Source organism: Leopardus geoffroyi, chromosome E3 (assembly GCF_018350155.1).
Source record: "Leopardus geoffroyi isolate Oge1 chromosome E3, O.geoffroyi_Oge1_pat1.0, whole genome shotgun sequence".
In the NCBI taxonomy this organism is placed as follows: Eukaryota; Metazoa; Chordata; class Mammalia; order Carnivora; family Felidae; genus Leopardus; species Leopardus geoffroyi.
This window is the reverse complement of record NC_059340.1, coordinates 38,399,119-38,417,922: the sequence shown is the minus strand read 5'-3', so window position 1 is coordinate 38,417,922 and position 18,804 is coordinate 38,399,119. Positions and strand designations below refer to the sequence as shown.

Sequence of the window (18,804 nt, the reverse complement as noted above, 5' to 3'; positions counted from 1 at the left end):
GCCTTGCAGCTCTCCACTCTTGCAGCTCGTCTCTGAGCCACGGCACGGAGGGCCAGCCCTGCCTAGTTTATACCTCAAATTCTCCAGGCCTCTTTGTCTCCCTGAGCCTGGCACAGAGGCCCCAAACGGTAGGAACTCTTTTTTTTTTTTTTTTTTTTCATTTATTTTTTTTTCTGTTATGATGTACAGTATTTAATTTCTTGCTTCAAAAATCAGAAGTATAGGGGCGCCTGGGTGGCTCAATTGGTTGGGCATCCAACTCTAGATTTTGGCTCAGGTCGTGATCCCGGCATTGGGCTCTGCACTGAGCCTGGAGCCTGCTTGGGATTCTCTCTCTCCCTCTGCCCCTCTCCCCTACTCACACACACACTTTCTCTCTCTCTAAAAAAAATTTTTTTAATTAAAAAAAAAAAAAAATCAGAAGTATACCTGTCCCCAATCTGCCTAGGCCATGACATCTGGCAGAGAGGGCAGAGAGAGAGGGAGACACAGGATCTGAAGCAGGCTCCAGGCTCTGAACTGTCAGCACAGACCCCGATGTGGGGTTTGAACCCACGAACCGTGAGATCATGACCTGAGTTGAAGTCAGACACTAACGGACTGAGCCACCCTGGTGCCCCACCTTTCAGGTATTTTAATGCATACGGAAGAAGCAATATTAGCAGATATCACATTCCTCTTTTTTTATATACAAACAGGAGTACAGTATTCCTCTTGTTCAGCACCTCGCTTCTTACTGTGCTGGTTTTCTTTCTGTAAGGTGAAACTAAGTCCCAGAAGACCACGACGGCATCTCGTAAGTGGCAGGCACAAGTATAATTGCCTGAAATTGATACCATGGCCCTGCCCCATTCCTCCCTGCCTGCAAATACATGCTCATGTCTCTGGGTGTCAACCCCTGGCTTGCGGAAAGGGAGGGAGAGGCAGGCTGAGGGGTGGCAGGAGTCCCCAGTTATAGCCACAGAGATCCTACACGAAGTGTCTTTTGCCCAGGCCCAGGAGTCAGAAAGGGAACTGGACCTTCCAGCTCCTGGCCAAGAGCCCAGGAGACCAAGCAGGCCCAGGAGACCCAGGCCCAGGAGACCAAGCAGCGGGCTCTCTGGGGGCTGCTGTTTCGGCTGTCTGCAGCAGGGGGCGTTACTGGCATCTGCAGGAGGCCACAGGTGAGACTCAGAGGCGGCCCCAAGGCACTGCGGTGGAGTCCCCCGCACTGGGGGAGGTGAGGAGAGAGAAGCCAAGCCCAGAAAGTGGCATCCGGAGCCCGGAACGCCCTCCCTGCAGAGCGCCCTTCCTTCCCCTGCCGCCCAGCAGCCTCCTGGGCCAAGCCGCTGGGTCTGGCGCTGCGGGAGAAGTCAAGCGCAGAGGACAGGAGAGCCACGGGAGACCGCCACCTCACACAGCCCCTGTGAAGCCCGAGAGGATGGTCTGCTCTTAGGCTTGCAAGAGGCAGTCAGGGAGTCACGAAACAACCTTCTCTCGGAGAAGTAGACAGCCCCGGCTCCTGGTTCCAGCCGTGTGATCCTGGGTACCCAGCATCTCTCTGGGCACCAGGTCCCATTATTCCTGTTCCTGAAGCAGGAATAATGTACATCCTAAATACCCAACCCACTTTATAGCCATCAGGCACATCACATGAGATAATATGGAAACACCACTGTGAAAACTTTCAGAGGATTGACTCCCCAAAAGGGTGTGGCTGCGGGAGGACAAGAGCGCTCATACGCCTTACTGTGGCCTCAGCCTGGCACCACCTAAGGCAACTTAGGGACAACTTAGGGAATGCTTAACTCGCGTTCCACTTTTTAAAATATTTTCCACAGATATATTTGCGTGGAACATGTAACGATTATAGTAGTGTTTGTAACGTTTTTAGAAATGGCGGGGCACCTGGACGGTTCAGTCTATTGAGCGTCTGGCTCGATTTCGGCTCAGGTCATGATCTCAGGGTCGTGAGATCGAGCCCCGCGTAGAGCTCCGCACTAGACATGGAGCCCGCTTGAAATTCTCTCTTCCCTTCTTCCTGCCTCTGTACGCCCTGCTCACATTCTCTCTCCCTCAAAAAAGAAATTAAAAAGTAATAATTAAAAACAATAAAAATGGAACATGGCAAACACCCCGTGGTCCATCAGTAGAACAGTGCCCATCTTGTGTGGTGCGTGCAGAGGCTCAAGAGAAAAGTGGGGCTGCACACACACGACTGCGTGATGTGATACCATCACGTCAAACTAACAGAGAAGGACACACTTGTATGTGCTCGTGCACAGAGCAAATGTCTGGTCTGGAAGTATCTGTAGGAAACTGTAACAGTGGGAGTGTCTGCAAGTGAAGTGGAGAAACTAGAAATAAAGAAAGGGATTTTTGTTTTTCATATTTATTTATTTATTTATTTATTTATTTTTGAGACGGGGGAGGAGCAGAGAGAGAGACAGAGGATCCCAAGCAGGCTCTGTGCTGACAGCAGACAGCCTGATGCGGGGCTCGAGCTCACAAACTGTGAGATGATGATCTGAGCTGAAGTGGGACACTTAACCGACTAAGACACCCAGGCGCCCCAGAGATTTTTATTTTTCCATTTGTACTTGTTTTTCACTATTTGGTTATTCATTTTTTACGGGGACAAGTATACCTTGTGTTTATTGTTCTGAAAATCGATGTTTAAAAGAATCTAGGGGTGCCTGGGTGGCTCAGTCAGTTAAGCGACCGACTTCAGCTCAGGTCATGACCTCACAGTTCGTGGGTTCATGCCCCGTGTCGGGCTCTGTACGGTCAGCTCAGAGCTTGGAGCCTGCTGTGGATTCTGTCTCCCTCTCTCTCTGCCCCTCCCCCACTCATGCTCTATCTCTCTCTGTCTCTCAAAAATAAACGTTAAAAAAAAATTTTTTTTAAGAATCTAGACATAAGGAAAACCAACTGAAGAAGCCATAAGGAGAAGGGAAGGATTGCAGGCCAATTAGGGGGCTTAATACATGATCCCTTAGCAGTCAGGGAGCTGTCGTGGGCCCTTTGGCAAGGGAGGGATGGAAACGGGCATCGCTGTCCTTGGAAACCACATCCGTGCCACTGAAGCGTGAACGCTTGCAAAAGAAGTGATCTCCACAAAACCCTGTGCAGGTTAGGGCGATCTTGCAGGGGAAGGATGATCTTGTGGCCAGGGCATCAGAGAATTCAGCAGAGTTCAGCTCCCCGTGTCCTCATGCCCACCACTCACACAGCTCCAGAGGGCGTGGGGAGTGTGGATGGACATCAGACACGAGGGGTACCTGTGATCTCGTGCTGCCGAAGCTCGTTGTATTTGTAAGACTGCTCCAAGGGCTTGATGGACGAATGGTAGATCTTTCGAAGCCGCTGCAGCACCACTGGGAGCAGAGAAGGGTGAAGGGAGAGGGAGAAGGGAGAGGGTTCGGCTCACTCCCCAGGGCAGCTCCTCCCCAGGCTGGTGGGGAGTAGGGACCCCACTGGCAGCCTCACCATGCCATCTATTAGCATTCCTGGAGGGACCTGGTCCACATCCCAACCCTCAGAGATCTTTAACCAAAAGGCATTCACTTCCCACCCTCAGAATCTCCTGGAATTGTTTTAACCTAATCTTCTTCTCCCTCCAGGGCAAAACTGGGAGCCCACATGATGTGAGGCACAGAAGGAGAAGCTAGGTCTAGAAAACCTGACCCTCCCCTCCCTCTGCTCCTGTCCAACCATGTGCCCTGTGCAAACCGTGGCTGCTCTGAGCCCCAGCTAGCTCATCAGTTAGTAGGAGGCAGTAAGCCCCACTGAAAGTCTTGGGTTACTATGAGGATGAAATCCCAGAAATAAAAGAGCCTCAAAAACTGTAAAAATCACAAGCCTCCCCGGCCACAGCATGAAGACTGGCACAGGGCACCAGGCGACAACACTGGGATCGGTCCCCTACCCTTGCAGTGGCCCCTCTGTGTGGATCGCCTTTTCTCCTCCCTGCCAATCCACAGCCCCCACCCCAGCCTTGGATGCTGCTCTCGGAGCATCTTCCATGAAGCCCCCCACGTCCAGGGCTCTCAGGCCTGGGTAGCCGCTGGCCTCGGAGCCCAGCCCCTGAGGCTCTGCCTGGCCACTGGTTATGTAGCTGCCCAGCCCCGGCTCCAGATCCTTCCTCTGGTTACCAGAGTAATCGTCAACAGGCTTGTCCTCATTCAGCATCAGAGTTTTCTCGATGTGGGAGCGGTCCCTCATCGGGACTTCTTCACTCACATCCTCCACCTCTTCTGGGGAGAGAAGCAGAGAGCAGAGTTAGGGCGAAGCTAGGAGCCGGGCTCTAAGCCCCTGGAAGACTGGAAAGGGCATAAGGAAGTGCTGCGGGAAGGCTCGCCAAGTTCAACTGAACAGGGTTCTGGCTCTAGGAGGGACTTTCCACAAATACTGACCGAGCACCCACCAAGGGTCAGGCACTGAGCTTCACGCTGGGGATGCGGTGGTGCCCAAAACAAAGCCCCTGCCCTAGGGGAGTTTTCCTGCGGTCCGGTGGAGACACAGGGAGAAATCCTCTCGAAAGCTAAGGTAATAATTATAGTCTGTGATGTGGCTACGGCAGGAAAGAGCCCAGAAGCTGTGAGGGGCTAAGAAGGGTGCCTATGAGGTCTCAGAGGGGGCATCGGAAAACCTCCCCAAGAGCCCACTGTGAGGACTGAATTGGGTGAAGACGAGGACAGGAGACAGGAGTGGTTTATAGGAGTCTGCCTGTCACCCTAAGAGCACTGGAAGTCAGGGCCGGGCTCTAAGCGAGTAACTGCCCTGATGAAATGAGAATTTCATCAGCCTCACACAGGCTTCGGTGGGGCATGGGCAGGAGCAGCTCTGCCTGGGAGTCCTGGGGGCGGGGGTGGGTAGGGGGCACGGTTGCTTCTTGCCCAAGCGGGAGATGCCCATGACTGCCTGCAGGCTCCCAGGGAGGGATGCCCATGCCGTGGGCCTCTGATATCACAGCCTTTGTGCTGGGTGGGACGGACATGGGCGTGAGGGGCACAGGGAGACCGATTCCCCAAGGGAAGGGAGCAGAGAAGCATCATGTGCCTCACGCAGCAGCTCGGAGTGGGATTCTCCGCAGGGATCAGCCTGGGCAGCACAGAGGGGAGGCGGGAAAAGCAGGGGAGGGGGGGGGCCTGCTGGCTTAAGGAGTGTGTGAGCACCCGACAAGCAGCGCGGAAACTAAATCCCACAGGGCAAACTGTGGGGAAGCCATGCTGGAAAGCGAGGGCCGGGCCCCATGCCTCCACCCTGAAAGCCAGCTGGGCTCTTGTCCAGGCCAGCATCTTCCCATGCGACTTGTGGGCTGTGCGACGCCTCCCTCCCCTGCTCCCCACTCCCCATGCTGAGTGGGGAGGCTGCTGCTTTTCCAGGTGAGCATCTGCACGACATCAGTGTCACCCCCAGCCTGAGATTTCTTATCACCATCCTGACCCTGGTCTCCGTTCACCCCACCGGACCTGGCCTAGCCTTCAAGGGGAGACCCCGGGGGGCTCCCAACCACACCCTACCTGCACCTCTCTCCACCAGCTTGCTGCGACAGGGCCTCAAATCCGGCCACTACATCACCTGTCCTTCAGGGGACCTGCACTGGTCCCCGTTTAAGTGCAGGGAGACTCCTGAGGGCCTAACTCCCAAGTGACCAGGTTCCTTTGGCCCCTCCACTGTGCGGCCTCCCACTGGTCCCTCTGAACAGGGCTTAGTGGCTAAGGAGCAGCCCATAGGTACCCAGTGGGCCAAGCCACCATCCAACAAACCCGGAGCTGACTGGGGGGTTCCCCTGCCGCGCCCTGTCCCACCACACATATGTCTGCCAATTCCGGGAACCCCCTACCCTGAGGCCCCTCGTCGGGTTCCTCTGTCTCGTCCCCCTCAGGCCCTGTATTTGATTCCTCTGAGATCAGTTGGGTCCCCTCGTCCCCAGGGCTTGCGGTTGCTGCTGCTTCCTGGGGTTCCCCGGCTTCCTCCAGGGTGCCCCCTTCTTCTTGTTCTTGTTCTTCTTTTTCTTCCTCTTCTTCTTCTGAACTAGCCCCGTCACCACTGTCCTCCTCGGATTCTTCGGACACAGCGCCTTCTCCTTCCTCATCTCCGCTGTGGTCACCACTCTCCTCTTCAGAGGAGACATCCAGGCCCTCCTCAGTTAGCCCTGGTGCCTGGGCCTCAGGGCGCTGGGCCTCCTGGGTGCCCCCCGCCTCAAAGCTCTGTGCACTGCCGGTCTCCGAGGCCAGGGTGAGGGTGGGCTCCCCGTGGTCCTCGGCCCCCTCCTCAGTTTCTGTGTCCAGGTCCAAGGTTCCGTCTGGCACCTTTGGCTCCTGATCAGGCCCTGGACTGTCCTCCTGCTGTGTCTCTGGGGCATGGGCCTCCTTGACCTCTATGCCCCCCGAGCCTTCAAGCTGTGCAGTCCCTACTGCTGCCCCCTGCTCGACATGGTCGCCTACGACTTCTCTGGCCTCTTCAGGGACCATGCTACTCCCAGTCTGTCCTTCGGCCTCCCCAGGAACCCCCTCCTGTCCTGGGCCCTCTCCCAAACCCAGCTCTTCCTCAGGCCCATCCTCCCCTCCTGGTGGGCCTGCTTCTTCCTGCCCAGGCCCCGCAGGGTCCCCGGGGGCAGCTGACTTTGAGGCTGAGGCATTGGAGAGGCTGGCTTCGGGACCAGAGCCCGGGCCGGTGGCGGCAGCAGCAGCAGCAGGGGCCCCGGCGGCTGTCTGCTCCGAGCCCTCAGCCTCCCTGCCATCCGGGGAGTGAAGGAGCAGGGTCTTCTCTTGAGGGGCGGCCTCCGCATAAAGCGCCCTTTCCTTCTCCTCTAGACTTGCATCTCCAGCAGAGAAATGATTCTCCAACAAATTGCCAACATCTTCTGTGCCACCCGAGGCGGAAACTTGCAGTTCTAAATGATTAGAACACCATTGGTCAGTTTCACGGGGTTGGCACTGACTCTGCTTCTCTAAAGACTAACACAACCTAGCTCCTGTCCTCCAGGAGTGAGGCGGGGACCAGGGCGTGTGGCGACGCACCTTCCTGCTCTTCGTAACTGCCCTTGGAGGCGAGCAGAGTGAGTGTTTCTCTGCCTCCCTCCCAAGACGTGGAAGGCAGCTCTCACCACTGTCCACCCCTGGAGGAGTGAATGGCTGAGCCACCCTGAGGGCCCCACCCTGGCCCTGACTCTTCAAGCCTCCGCTGGGTCCCGATGGCTTCAGGGAGGGAAACTCAGATCCCTTCCAGGCCTTCCTCAACCTTGCAGCAGGCACGTGCAGCCAGGCTCACCAGGAGACCTTTCCAAGATAGGACAGATGCATGGACATTCCGCCCCTGTCAGTTCCTAGAGTCATGAACCAGCATGCTTTTTATACTGCTATCAGCAAAGGAGTGAAAACAGGTGTATGCGGGCCAGATCATCTTAGGTTACACGGCAAGTACTTAGGGGATTACTTGTGGCTCTCAGCCTTATTAAGTCACACATCCAACTCTGTCCCCTTCAGGGCAGGCATTTGCTGGCCTTGCTACCTTAGATTACAGGGGACGTGGCCCGAGGAGGAGGAGGAGATATCCAAAACAGGCAGGGCCAAGAGCTTCCCAGCAGACTTAGCCAACCCCTTCCCGAGGGGATCCCCTTCTAAGGACTGATGGCTTTACCAGGAGAACTGAGGGCACAGAGGCAGCAGGAGAGAGGGAGGTAGGGGCCTTCTAAGTGTGGGAGACCTCTCTCAGGAGTAAAGTGTGATTCATGTGCAAAATGGGGTCAGAAGAAAGGACTGGGCCTATCCCTTCTGACCCCTCCCACTCAGGTCAGGACCTGTGTAAGAAGGGGGACTCTGCAGGCATAGAGAGATGAAGGGCCACTGGCCCCTTGCCTTGGGGTAGCTGAGACAGCCCCAGGGCTCCCTTGACTCACAGAGATGCCTTCTGAAGGAAGCAGCATCCCACCTCTGCTGGGGACAGCCTGGTACTCCCATCTCTACATCCCACAAAGAAAAGCCACTTCTTGGGGTCCCTCTTTCGCCTCTGAGTACCCACCCATCCTGTTTCCTGAAAGCTGGGGCAGTCTCCAGGGTCGAGGAACAAATATTTTCGCATTAATCCCCACAGTGGCAACCTGTTATCAAATTCAGAAGGAGGAAATTCAGACGCCTTTAATTATAAAGGAACCACTTACACTGCTAGGACACTTTGACGTTCATGACCTCAGCCGACCTCCTCGATTACCATCTGGGTGACTGGAACCCAGAATTACCTACTCCTCATCCAGGCCTTCCACGCCAACTATGTTTAGGGGTGCACAGGAGAATCCCTTCGCACCCCTCCCTGCACATGCCTTCTCTCCGCTCCTGAACTATGGGAGCCAAGGCTTAATCCTCCCTGTGTTCCCCAAGCCTGGGACACTGCCTGGCCCACAGAAAGTGCTATGGAGAGGTCTGTGGTGACATCCGGGTACAATAAGAATTTCTGGTCCCTCAGAGAGGGAGAACTGGAGGTTACTCACTAAAATTTTCCTTCATTGCCTCCAGAATACCTATATGTCCTGATTCTTTGCTGCATCTCCGACCCCTCGACTCCCTGGAGAGAAATCTATGGTGGGAACTTGCTTTAACCCAAAGAGACTGACAGTCCTTCTCAGCAGCAAGGCACATGTAATATATTTCATATGAGATACATGTGCACAATTATTCAGGGCGCCAGGCAATGCTGAAGCACTTTATATAAATAAAACATGAACTGATCTTACTCAATGTACTTAATGTCACTTGCTTCTGTAAGACAAGTCTTACGCTTATCCCCGTGTTACAGCTGAGAGGACTGAAATCTGAGACACTGAATGCTTTGCCCAACATGCAGCTGGTAACTGGCTGAGGCCGTTTAACCACAGAGGACACTGCCTGGCCCTGGAGCAGGGTACCACGCCTCGGAGTGTGGTCCAGGCACCTGCAACACCGGCATCACCTGGGAGCTAGGGAGACATGCAGGCTCTGGGACCCTGGCCCAGACCCACTGAATCAGAATCTGCATTTTCACAAGATTCCCAGGCAATTGGTTTCCAGAAGCACTAGTCTACACCACCTGATAAAACTGCGTCTGAACCGGTGGTTCTGGGCACTGGCTGGACATTGGAATCACCCAGTTCTTGCGCCACTCCTCCTCTCTCCTCAGAAGTTCTGACTGAATTAGGATGTATCCCCAGCATCAGAACTCTAATAAAAAAATTTCTTGGTGGGGCGCCTGGGTGGCGCAGTCGGCTAAGCGTCCGACTTCAGCCAGGTCACCATCTCGCGGTCCGTGAGTTGGAGCCCCGCGTCGGGCTCTGGGCTGATGGCTCAGAGCCTGGAGCCTGTTTCCGATTCTGTGTCTCCCTCTCTCTCTGCCCCTCCCCTGTTCATGCTCTGTCTCTCTCTGTCCCAAAAATAAATAAACGTTGAAAAAAAAAAATTGCTTGGTAATTCTAACATGCAGCCAAAGCTGCAAACCACTGATAAACCAAATAATCCTAAACCCAAGGCTTCTGCTCCTGGCCCTCCTGACTGGTGTGCCCGCGGGGGGCTTCCAATTTGGATGAGTCACCCAAGGCCTGGCATGTGCCTTTGGAACAGCAGCAATCCAGGCTCCTCCTCTGGTGAATCCAGCCCTTTCCACAGGTCCCTTTTGCCTTCTACTGTTGATGATGACGATCGTGATGATGGTGTTGGTGATGATGATGGTGGGGATGGTGATGGTGGTGATGGTGTTGGTGATGATGATGATGGTGGTGACAGTGATGATGGTGATGGTGGAGATAATGGTGATGGTGGGGATGGTGGGTGGAATATACTCTGGGTCTGACCACTTGAGGTGTTTCTAATATTCTCTAATAAATTTCTAATAAGTTTCTAATTTCTAATAAAACACCTTCTGTCCCTGGTAAGAGTAAAAGGGTTACGTAATCCCAAGGGAAATGAGGACCCCAGACTTTGGGGGCTTACCACGAACTTCACTCCACTCCTGGGACCCGGACAGGAATTCAAGTATGTGCGTGTGTGTATACACATTTATATCCACACTCTTCCTGGGTTTTATGATTTAATGCCAAGCCGTCACTGACCTGCTAAGCAATTTGGAGCAAAAGAGACCAAGGGTGATGCCTTCATGCCCTGTGACCTTTTCCAGGATAAAAATAACATCTCTGACAGAAAGTCCCTCCGTGAAACAAGCTACGCCATCGGGCCCCCAGAGCCCAATCCCCAGGAAGCAGCTGTGCCATTGGGCCTGATCTCTCCTCTGGGAGGCAGTCAAAGGCTTCAAGAGCCTCTGATTAAATTCAGTGTAATTCCATGAAATCAAATCCAGTGTCTTCCCTTCCTCCCTGATCTCTCCAGCATCTAGCTGGAGCCCCCAATGGCCCCTGGAGGAGGTGGGAGAGGGCACAGAGGCCCCAGGATACCCTGAATGAGTTGAGAGCCTGGTAAGATGAGTCTTGGTCTACACCAGGACACACAGTACTGTACTGTAGGTGCGGCTGCCAAGGCAGCCGCCCTGCCCCTGGACAGGCCCGGGTGCTTACGTCAGAGTACATGAATAGCAAGCCCCCAGCTCCACCCCAGAGATCACGGGAAGGCCCGCGTGCTGGACAGCCTGAGGCCCGAGCCCCACTCACACTCCAGGCAGAGCATGGCATAAACCGGTTGTGCTTTCTCTCCCGACACCACCTCTGCCATCTTTGTGGTCAGCCTTTCGGTGGCTCGCCCCCTCCACAGTCCCGGCAGGGACCCCAGGCTCAATTCCTCTTTCTACTACCAACCAAACACTTGACTGTTCCCAGTTCCTAACCCTTTCCAAAGCACTTTCCACATGGACTCAAAACTGTGGAGTCACCAAGGGCCTTGCTGCGTCCAACTGCAGAGGGGGAAGCTCTGGCCAGGGAGCTTTAGAGACTTTCCCAAGGTCAAAGGTAGGGTTGGGACAGAGCCCAGGTTCATGGCCCTCAGTCTAGAGTTTGTTCTGCTCCCATGTAGCTTACAAACCATGTCCCATGAAAGCTAGAGTTCCACGGACTTGGTTAGGGGGTGCAGGAAGATAAAGGAACTGGGGTTCAGCCACCCCTTTACTTCCTGCCACCAGCTCCTCTTGGGAGCTATTCAGTCCCACTGCCTAAGAAGGGGGGGTGACAGCCACTGCTTCTGCCTCTCTCGCCTTGTCCCTAAAATTTCCACTAGCCTCCTCTGGATCATTTTCCCCAACAGCCCAAGGATCCCCCACTGTGGCATCTGCTGACTCTGCTGACCATCGTGTGCCCAGCACGGAGCTGGGCGGTGTCTTTCCTTCACGCAGAACTTCACGCTTCCCAAAGGAGTTTCATGTTCTTAAAGCAGACACGGGGAAGTCCAGTTGTTTGCCCAACAAGCATTCCAGGGACGGGCTAGAACTTGGGCCAAGAAACAAAGCAGAGCTCCCGGGCCACATGCGGGTGGTATCCAAGAGCTGCAGGGCTTTCCAAGCACAGACGCCCAACCTCTGAGGTTTGGGTCAGCATGAATCTGCGTGTTTCAGAAGGCGATTCTAACAAGCACTAACGTGTGACAACCCTCCGTGCCAGGCATCAGGGAGTCTGTGTTGAAGCTGAAGCCGGAGATCGGCAGGTCAGAACCCGAGATGCTGCTTAGTTGACCTGTTTTGAACCCACCTCGAGGTGCTGAATTTATTCAGTGCCTCCACGGAATAGAAGGTAAACTCAATCCCACCTGTCCAAGACTCCTCAGCACACATTTCTAAGGACTGGCCAAGGTTATCCTCCACGTCTTCTCATCCAACTGAAACTATTGAGTCCAAAGTCACACACAGGTAAAATACCTTTGACTGTCACTCATACACAATTATGCAGATGAGTCAACAGTAATAAAGCCCCAGGGGGACAATCACTTTCCAGTTCTAACCCTGGACACATCTGTACCCAGGAGTCAGGAATACCAGTCTTGCATCCAGACGGTCCCGCGTCTTTCACCAGGCTGTCCTTCACCCCAACACTCAGACAGCTCATCGGCCGTGCCTCAAGTGCACCCTTCAGAAACGGAGTCAGAGCAGCACACCGACCCCTTCTGTGTCCTAGGTCTTGTCTCTGAACGCTCCTGGACGGGCCAATGGTCGGCAGCCTCTTTTGGTGTCTTGTAGGATTAGACATTTTTTTCTTGACCTTATTTACAGAGCAAACGCTCACCACTCAGGGCCCTTTGTTCCTTCGCTTCTTGGATGAGTCTTCAGACAGCTTTGCAGATGCCAACACTGAGAAGGACCCTAGAAGAAAGTGTCCACATCCTCCCAGAACCCTGAGGCCCTCTCTCTTGCCATTCTGTTAGCCTTTACCTCTTCTACCCCAGACAAGGTGACCAGGGTGCAGTGAGTGAGGCAGCCATCTTTGGAAGGTTTCTTTGGCCTCCTGGCCAAGCTCCTGAAGTCAAGGTTAATCCCACCAGGACAGCTAGTCCCTGGCTGGACTCTGGCCCCAAAATGATTCACCCAGGAGACAGGACACAATGACAAGGACACCATGGGACTGGGAGTCCAAAGGGACCCCCTCACAGACCGAGCCATTTGATCTCACTGTGATCCAGAGCCTGAAACTCTGAGGAGTGACTGCTCCAAGGTCACGGGTCTGGTTAAACCAATTAGCAGTGGGCTGGTTCTAGAAGCCAGAACTCCACCAACTCTAAGTCCATCGGCTTTCCCGGCACCAGGACACCAACTCCCAGAAAGGACAGGGGGTGAGCCAGTCTCAGGATAAGCAACTGTTCACTGTACCCTCTTCCTTCTCCCTTTAAAAAGGATTAAGACTTCAAGACCATTGCTTTTAACCCACAAAGTCCAGAGAATTGACAGAAGAACTCCATCCCCCTTCCCCATCCTTAATTCCTGGGAATTCTTGCTTCGGGGGGTACAGAGAGAAATCACCCACAATCCCACAACCATTCTTGTTGCTGATGCCCAGAGGATTCATGGATGTGGATGAGCACTCACATTTGAAAGGGAAATGAGTTTGGAAGAAGTAAACCATCAAAGTCCTAACCCCTCAGTGTGACTTAATTACCAACAGGATACCCTGTGGAAAGTCCAGTTTTCCCAGAGATCAGCCCTTCCTGAAGTGAACAGAAATCCTTGTAGGAGTCACTGGACTATACTTCCTCCATTCAGAGGGACTGAGCTGGGCAGGAGAGGGAAGGAAGGAGGGAAAGATGGAGGCTGGATCCTGAGACAGGTGGCTGGCTTCCTCCACCCCCCCACCTCCCCACCCAATGACATGGAATCCCCCTGCAACCCGGAGGCTGGCCTCTGGGAGGGCTATGGCTGGACTTCTGGTCACCAGGCATGGAGACACCCGCTAAGAGCCAAAGCAATGTGGCTCCCCGAGGTCACAGTCAGACGGATGCCTTGAGATCAGATCAGAACCACCAGAGGTTTGGATGTGGGGGTAACAATGACATCAGACCCACCTCAACCCCAAGGCGGGGGGGAAGTGAGGGGAAGTCTGCTTAATTCTCAAGCTTGGAAAACGGACGTGATGCCTTCCCAGCCTGGACCAGAACCACATCTCGGGGCTTCCCTTTGCCACGAGACCCAGAGCCAGACTGGTCTCTGGATGTGGTCAGAAGTCAGGACAGCTCTTCAGTGTCTCACTAACCAGCAGTGTGACCTTGCTCCTCAACACCTCCCCCCCGCCCCCGCACCAACTCCACTGGTCCATAAAATGCAGGTAATAATACTTCCTTTGCCAACCCTTTCAAAGTATTTTAAGCATCAGATAACGTTTAAAGGCATTCTACAATGTTAGATATAATAATGCTCATTTCCTAGAAGAACAAAGATGCCAGGCCAAATCCCAAGTTCGCTGAGTGGGTCAAAACAGAACAAGCTTTGGACAGGAGCCAAGCTGGCTCACCTTCACTCTAATCCTTCCTACCCGCTGTTTCGGTGGGGGGGTGGGGGGTAGGTCAGTGGTCTTTCTGCCCGGGGCTCTTTATCCCCTTTATGCGGCCAGAAGCAGCCTGGACAAGGAGTTGTGGGTGTGTTGGGGGGTAGCCTGACTCTTTCCATAAGGTTCCAGCTGGCCCAGGGACAGGAATGGGCCTCAGCTGTCAACACTCCTGGAGTCCAGATCTCGCCCTGCTGAGCCCCACGTTGACTCCTGTGATGACCGACCTCCACTTCCAGTCAGCCCTGATTCACCCAGAAACTTCTTTCTTTTTTCTAATGTTTATTTATTTTTGAGAGAGAGACAGAGTGGGAGGGAGGGAGGGGCAGAGAGAGAGAGGGAGACACAGAATGTGAAGCAGGCTGAGCTGTCAGCACAGAGCCCGACGCGGAGCCAAAACTCATGAACTGTAAGATCATGACCTGAGCCGAAGTCAGACACTTAACTGACTGAGCCACCCTGGCGCCCCTCACCCAGAAACTTCTGAAGGAATGCATAGCGTCCTCTCTCTCCCCTGCCTCCCAGATCCCTTTGCCCCACCACTGAAGGAGTGACCCCACACGTCGCTCCCAGCACAAATGCACGCTCGGGGGGTGCCGAAGCCCACTCTGTGTGCTGTGTGTGAGGACGGGTGAGAGGCGCTGTCTGCAGGAGGAGCAACTAAGGGCCCTTCCTTCTCAGTTCTCAGAAGCGGCAACACAACCAGAGAGGCCACCACTGTGACAGACCGCCCTCGTCGTCCTTGGAATAAGCGAGCACAGGGCGATAAGCCCTTTAGAAATGACTCAGGCCTTGAGAAAGTAGCTTTGACTGCACCACAGAGACAGAGAGAGAGAGAGAATGGCACTCGACTTGTCCCGCTCAGCTGAAATCAGAGCTAATGTTTTCACAGCTTTGAAGGGTCTGCACGACCACAGGCGGCCCCAATGACAGAGCCAGGCCTGCCCCACACCTGCTTGGCGGTGAGGTGTCCTGAGCAGATCTTACCTCCAGCCACCAGAAGACCGAGAAGCTGTTTCCCCCCAAGTCTGCTCAGGGAAGGTTATGGAGGAAGGTCAAACCAAGGGCAGAGGCTAGAGCAGCAATAACGAATATTGCGCCCCGTGTGTTGCCCTGCATACTCTGGCCCATAGACCCTTCCCGCAAAACCGCTATCCAGACAAGATGCCAGATCTCTCCAGCTTCTTTCCCAGAGGACTTTACCAAGTTCACAGCACATGCGCTCCACTCCTGGGTCCTTACATTGGTGGCGCCAAACCTCATTCTTGTTTTGATTATTTTCACGTTAGAGATTTGCAGTGCTGAAGAAACCTTGGAAATTAACTAGCCCAATCCATCCATTTCACAGCAGAGGTGACTGAGGCACAGAGAGCTAAAAGAGCCAGCTGGAAGCCGCCTAATGAGCAAAAGCTGGACTTAAACCAAGGTCTCTGTACCCCTCGCCCTGGTCTTTCACATGGGGTTCCACCCAGCTACGACTTTCTTCTCTCCTTGACATTTCTAATGCATTATGCCCACGTCTTGCCCTTACCCCGAGACCCAGCATTCCTGGGATCGCTCATTCATTCCCCCTCATTGCTCCTATAAGGCATGGCCTCCCAGTGAGTACCAGCTGAGGACTCTGACGTCAGGCTGGGTCCCAGAGCACAGATCTCGATGGAGACCTTGGAAAGGACTGGGGTAAGGTTCAAGCTCCTGGAGGCCATCTGCACCCAGCCCAGCCCTGTGTTTCCCATTGCTCTGGGTGCTCTGGTATCATGGTAGCGTGGGGGTAGGGGATGCAGGGAGGGATTCACTGTCCCCGTCATCGGGGGACAAAGGTCAGCTGGTTCCACGAAAGTTACATGAGATCAACTCTTAGTTTCTGAGGTCAGGACTGCAGAGGCCAAACAACCCCAACGAGAAGAGGCTTCCAGAGTCTGGGTCACAAGGGAAAAGGAAGAAGACTTCTCCCCGCTCCATGAACGGTACAAACTCCCAAAGCCTCTAGAGCAAACCCATCCATTACCCTCAGTTAGGACTTCAGAGCTTGGAATGCCACAGGCAAAGAATATCCAGGCCGATCTATGGTAGGATGTTCTAGAAATCCTATGTCTCCCCTGGGAGCAGGCTTGCCGGTTTGTATCCCCAAGTGTCCTAGCCCACTGACCCTCAGACACGTGGGCCACATTCTCCCGGTGAGAGGTGGCTCTCTCCCTCCCAAAGGGCCCCCCTCTCTGGAAATCCCCACCCCTAGGGAGAAATCCTTTTAGGCAGTTAAACCCCCAAGGAAGCTTCTTGCTGGAGTTAGTGTCGCCAAGGGTCTGGGTTCTCATCTCTTCAAACACTGAGAGCAAATGAGGCTCTTGCTACCCAGACCTTTCTTTTCCTTCGGCAGCCTGGTGACCAGGCAGGTCAGGGTGAGCATTCTTCTGGTTCCCACGGGGCTCCCCTGGGGAGAGGAAGGTTAAAGCCAAGGGCAGGCCGGAGGGCGGGGCGAGAGCAAGCGAACATTCCGCACTCACTGTCCCTGGGATGACCCTTCCTGATCAACACCAAGGGCCCCACGCGGCCTCTGCCAGGCCACATCGAGGAGCTCCAGCCAGTGGCCTGCCTGCCGGCCGGCCACACACAACAAGCACCCCCCCCCACCTCACCGCCCGTCCCTGCCCCAAAGCCTGAGCCTGCTCTGGTATCATTTCCCACGGCTGCTATAACAAAGCACCACAACCTGGGCAGCTTAAAGCAGCAGGAATGTTTCCATTCCTGGTCAGGGAAGCCTTTCGAATCACTATGTTGTATACCTGAAACTAATAAAACACTGGAAGGAAAGAAGGAAGGGAGGGAGGGAGGGAGGGGAAGAGAGAGACCTAAGTGTATTATTATCTCTCCATTCTGGAGGCCAGAAGTCCAAACGCAGGGTGTCCACAGGGCCGTGCTCCTACCAAAGGTGCTCAGGGAGGTTCCTTCCTGCCTCTTCAGCTTCTGCTGGTTCCCGGCAGTCCCTGGCCTATCCACGTGTGTCTCCCATGTCTACCTCCGTGGCCCAAGGCCTTCTCCCTGTGTCTCTATTCTGCATCTCTCCTCCTCCACTTCAAAGGGCACCCAGTCAGGCTAACTAACCACATCTGCAAGGAACCGATTTCCAAATAAGGCCACATTTGGAGGCACGGGGTGGGGGGGGGGGGGGATGGGGAGGAGGTTAGGATTTCAACATACCTTTTGAGAACCAACCCATAAGAGGTCACACCACTACCTGTTCCCTCTTGCCAGCCTACGTCCCGCTGTCTCTATGACGTCTTCCAGTTCTCACCTCTCCAAGCCACCTGGGTGGTCCCCTCACTGACCTCAGCTGACTCAGTGTCCATGACTGTCCATACTGAGCCACGTGATGCAACCCTGTCCCATGTGGCTGTGACCTTCGGGGGGACAGGGGTGCATGTGTCCAATCTTCCCTCCTAGGCTGTCATTGACTCTGGCTGGTGCACCTGTGGCCCCAAAGCCTCTTCGTGTCCCCACAGTGCCTAAGAAAGCCATGAGCTCCAGGACTCAAACAATGAACACCTGCAGAATTCTCTAAGAAACTGCATTCAGCCCTCGTGCATTTCCAACCAGTATCCTCCCTGCCAGACTCACTGTCGCCCACTCCCCACTGCCTGGACCTGGCTAATTCCAGCTCACACATCAGACCTCAGCTTTGAAGCCCATCCCTGGGAGGCCTCCTGGGGCCTCCCAGTACTGAGATGCTTCTGCTCTGTGTTCCCATAGCACTCCCTGTGGCAGCCTTTAACTCGCGTCCCCATGGAAGAGAAGTCCCCTGAGGCCAAGGCCTGCAGTGTTTCCCCAGTGGGATCGCAGGGGTCCAGCACGGGGCCTGGCAGCACAGCAAATGTCTGTTGGATGCCCTGAGAGCACCAGAGAGTAGTGAGCCTCTTTCCTGGGTCAGCCCTTCTCAAGGCGTGGCTCAAGGCCATTTGCAAAAAGGATGAGAGAAGAGCTTAGTCAGAAGTTCCATTCTGGGTGCCTGGGTGGCTCAGTCGGTTAAACGTCCGGCTTCGGCTCAGGTCACGCTCTCGAGGTTCATGGGTTCGAGCCCTGCGTTGGGCTCTGTGCTGACAGCCTGGAACCTGATTCTGATTCTGTGTCTCCCTCTCTCTCGGCCACACCCCAGCTTGTGCTCTGTCTCTGTCTCTCAAAAATGAATAAAACATATAAAAATTTTTTAAAAAGTTCCATTCCTGGGCCATTCCTCAAAGCCACTGAATTGCACTCAGCGGGGGGGGAGGGGGGGGGCGGTGTTGCAAGGCTGATGCTTATCAGCTGTGGGGACATTACGGGTCTGGGGTCTAGCTGGCCTTGCTACCCTGCCAGGGGATATCCCCAGGAGAAGAGCACAAAGAAGCAGATGTGGCTGGTGATGGGAGGCTCTCACAGAACCTGCCTGAGGAATGGAAGCCTGGTGGTTGAAAACAGCTGCCCAGCTCAGGGAGCAGCCCTGGGACCCCTGGGACCCTCAGGGAGGAAGAGAAAGAGAGAAGGACAGAGTTAGGGGCCAAATTTGCTCTCCTTATCAGCAGTGGAAACGTGAGCCTCTGTCTCAACTCCTCTGTGCCTGTTTCATCAATAATAAAACGGAAAAGGGGCGCCTAGGTGGCTTAGTCGGTTAAGCGGCCGACTTCAGCTCAGGTCATGATCTCTCAGCCTTTGAGTTTGAGCCCCACGTCTGGCTCTGTGCTGACAGCTCGGGGTCTGGAGCCCACTTCAGATTCTGTGCCTCCCTCTCTCTCTGCACCTCCCTGCTCATACTCTGTGTATCTCTCTCTCTCAAAAATAAACATTGGGGCGCCTGGGTGGCTCAGTAGGTTAAGCATCTGACATCGGCTCAGGTCATAATCTCACAGCTT

At 54.4% G+C, this 18,804-nt stretch overlaps 1 protein-coding gene across 8 annotated transcripts in view; it reads right to left on the bottom strand.

The window, feature by feature from the left end:
• The window catches only part of SRL (sarcalumenin), a 47,390-nt gene that overhangs the window by 6,281 nt on the left and 22,305 nt on the right, over window positions 1-18,804 (bottom strand). For 4 of the 8 annotated variants that reach the window (XM_045460823.1, XM_045460821.1, XM_045460822.1 and 1 more), the window contains 2 exons: window positions 4,134-4,235; window positions 3,261-3,356 (listed from right to left, as the gene is read on the bottom strand). In XM_045460823.1, coding sequence (XP_045316779.1) covers window positions 3,261-3,356; window positions 4,134-4,203 — 166 coding nt within the window. In that variant the 5' untranslated portion in view covers window positions 4,204-4,235. Of the gene's footprint in view, window positions 1-3,260; window positions 3,357-4,133; window positions 4,236-5,827; window positions 6,881-8,007; window positions 8,087-18,804 lie in introns of all 8 variants that reach the window. The other 4 variants (XM_045460818.1, XM_045460816.1, XM_045460817.1 and 1 more) reach the window with 4 other exon arrangements.